The following is a 2,614-nucleotide window of genomic DNA, read 5'->3' on the forward strand; positions in this document are numbered from 1 at the left end:
ACGTATTGGCGCACATCGATACGAAACATGCCAAAGAAATTAAGGACCTAATTACGAAACCTCCGGCAGCTGATAAATACGCGAGCATTAAAAAGGCACTGATACAGCGCTTATCGATATCTCAAGAGCAACAAATTCGTCAATTATTAGAACATGAAGAGATGGGAGATCGAAGACCATCGCAGTTTCTACGACATTTGCAAGCCCTCGCTAGCTCTGCCATTCCGGAACAACTCTTGCGCACGTTGTGGATGGGGAGACTACCATCTCAACTGCAAGCTATACTTGCAACGAGGACCGCGGATAACTTAGAAGCAGTAGCCGAGCAAGCAGACAGAGTATTCGAAGTCACCTGCAGGGCAGCTACAGTGGCCAGCGTACAACCCTCGACGAATACTTCTACGTTAGAAGACCAAATTAAAGGCCTGGCGAAACAAGTAGCAAGCCTAAACAGTCGTTTGGCTCGGTCCACGGAGAACGGCAAGAAACGCGACCGTTCTAAGAGCCGTCCTCGCTGGAAAGATAAGGACACGGACGATAAAATATGCATTTACCATAGAAGGTTCAAAGATAAAGCCCGGAAATGCACACAGCCGTGTGAATATAAGAAGCCATTGTCGTTGGAAAACTAACTGGGCGGTCGTTGTTAGCGGCAAGCGACCCCGGCCCGAAACGACCCTGCCGCCTGTTCATGACGGATCGCAAGACTAAGACGCGATACCTGATCGACACGGGATCCGACGTCAGCGTTTATCCTCGATCAATGGTGCAGAATCGTCGTTTGATTGGCACTAATGGACTTTTTGCGGCAAATGGATCCGTCATTAAAACATATGGAGACCTCGCCATACTACCAGATCTCGGTTTACGTCGAGCATTCCTGTGGCGGTTCGTCATAGCTGATGTGACATCGCCAATTATTGGATCGGATTTCCTGGCATATTTCCACCTCCTTCCAGATGTCAGAAAGGGACAATTGGTGGATGCCAAAACAGGGTTATTAGCCAACGGGTCAGCAAACAGGAATGGAGCACCGTCCGTCAAATCAATGATAGGGGACTCACCCTTTCACCAGCTGCTAAGACGGTTTCCTCGCATTACGCAGACAACGGGAACACACAAGCAGAAGTGCTCACATTCTACAGTACATTATATAAAGACTACACCGGGACCTCCAGAGGCCTGCCGACCTCGGAGACTGGCACCGGACAAGTTCAAAGCAGCGAAGGCAGAGTTTGATCTCCTTCTGGCAGAAGGAATCATTCGTCCTTCCAAGAGTCCGTGGGCCTCACCCTTACATATGGCTCCGAAAAAGGGAGATTCATGGAGACCCTGCGGAGACTACAGAGGAGTTAATGCTCGCACGGAACCGGACCGATACCCGGTCCCGCACATAGAAGATTTTACGCATTCGATGTACGGAAAGAAAATATATTCTACGCTGGATCTGGTTAGGGCTTACAATCAAATTCCAGTACATCCAGAGGACATCCCGAAGACGGCAATCATTACGCCATTCGGGTTATTCGAGTTCTGCTACATGCCCTTTGGTTTGCGGAACGCATCACAAACTTTTCAAAGGTTTATAAACGAAGTCTTACACGGTTTGGATTTTTGTTACGCCTATATCGACGACATCATAATCGCTTCGGACTCGGAAGAAGAGCACCTCAAACACTTAGAAATACTATTCAAACGCCTCGAAGAATATGGTATAAAACTTAATCCAGCGAAATGCGTGTTGGGAGCTACTCAAGTGAAATTCCTGGGGTATCTAGTGTCCGCAGAAGGCGTACAACCGTTGGCAGAGAAAGTCCAGGCCATACAAGATTTCAAGAAACCCGAGAATATTAAACAACTGAGACAATTCTTGGGAACACTAAATTTTTATCGACGATTTATACCGAATGCAGCAAAGGACCAAGCGGCGTTGCATGACGTTCTACGTGGTCCGAAAACGAAAGGGAAAACTCCAGTAGAATGGACCCCGCAACTAGAGCTGGCGTTTAAAAACTGCAAAGACAGTTTGACGAAAGCTACGCTATGGCACATCCGAAAACCGGAGCAAGAATGACCCTGACCACAGATGCCTCAGATACGGCACTCGGAGCAGTGGTACAACAAGAAACTGAAGTAGGATGGCAGCCTCTCGCATTTATGAGTAAAAAGCTCAATCGAGCTCAGAAGCAATACAGCCCGTATGACAGAGAACTGTTAGCAATCTATACGGCGGTAAAACATTTCCGCCATTTATTGGAAGGGCGTGAATTCACAATTCTAACGGACCATAAACCGTTAACATACGCGTTTCGTCAAGATTTGCTACGAAGCTCCCCCAGACAGGCTCGACATCTAGATTTTGTTGGTCAATTTTCAACAGATATACGACATGTGGCCGGCAAGGATAACGTTGTCGCAGATACACTATCTCGTATCGAGGCCATCGAAAAGGCACCAGATTTTGAAGAGCTAGCAAAGTCGCAGAGGGAAGACATAGAGCTGAAAGAAATCTTGGACGGTGACAGACAGTCGTCATTAAAATTGAAACAAGTTCAAATACCAGGCTCTTCAACGACACTTTATTGTGATACGTCTACACCGGTCATGCGTCCCT

General features: G+C 47.3%; 1 protein-coding gene across 1 annotated transcript; it reads left to right on the forward strand.

Annotated features, from left to right (window-relative positions):
• Positions 1–161: 161 nt before the first annotated feature.
• LOC112455156 lies at positions 162–632 on the forward strand. The gene has a single exon (XM_025016914.1). It carries the CDS (start codon positions 162–164, stop codon positions 630–632), a length of 471 nt encoding a protein of 156 aa, XP_024872682.1.
• Positions 633–2,614: the final 1,982 nt, after the last annotated feature.

This window comes from Temnothorax curvispinosus, unplaced genomic scaffold (genome assembly GCF_003070985.1).
Source record: "Temnothorax curvispinosus isolate PA1 unplaced genomic scaffold, ASM307098v1 QBEX01005857.1, whole genome shotgun sequence".
NCBI lineage: Eukaryota > Metazoa > Arthropoda > Insecta > Hymenoptera > Formicidae > Temnothorax > Temnothorax curvispinosus.

Bases quoted from the DNA above. Each gene is read 5' to 3' on its own strand.
- LOC112455156 (XM_025016914.1), top strand. From the start codon at position 162: ATGGGAGATCGAAGACCATCGCAGTTTCTACGACATTTGCAAGCCCTC.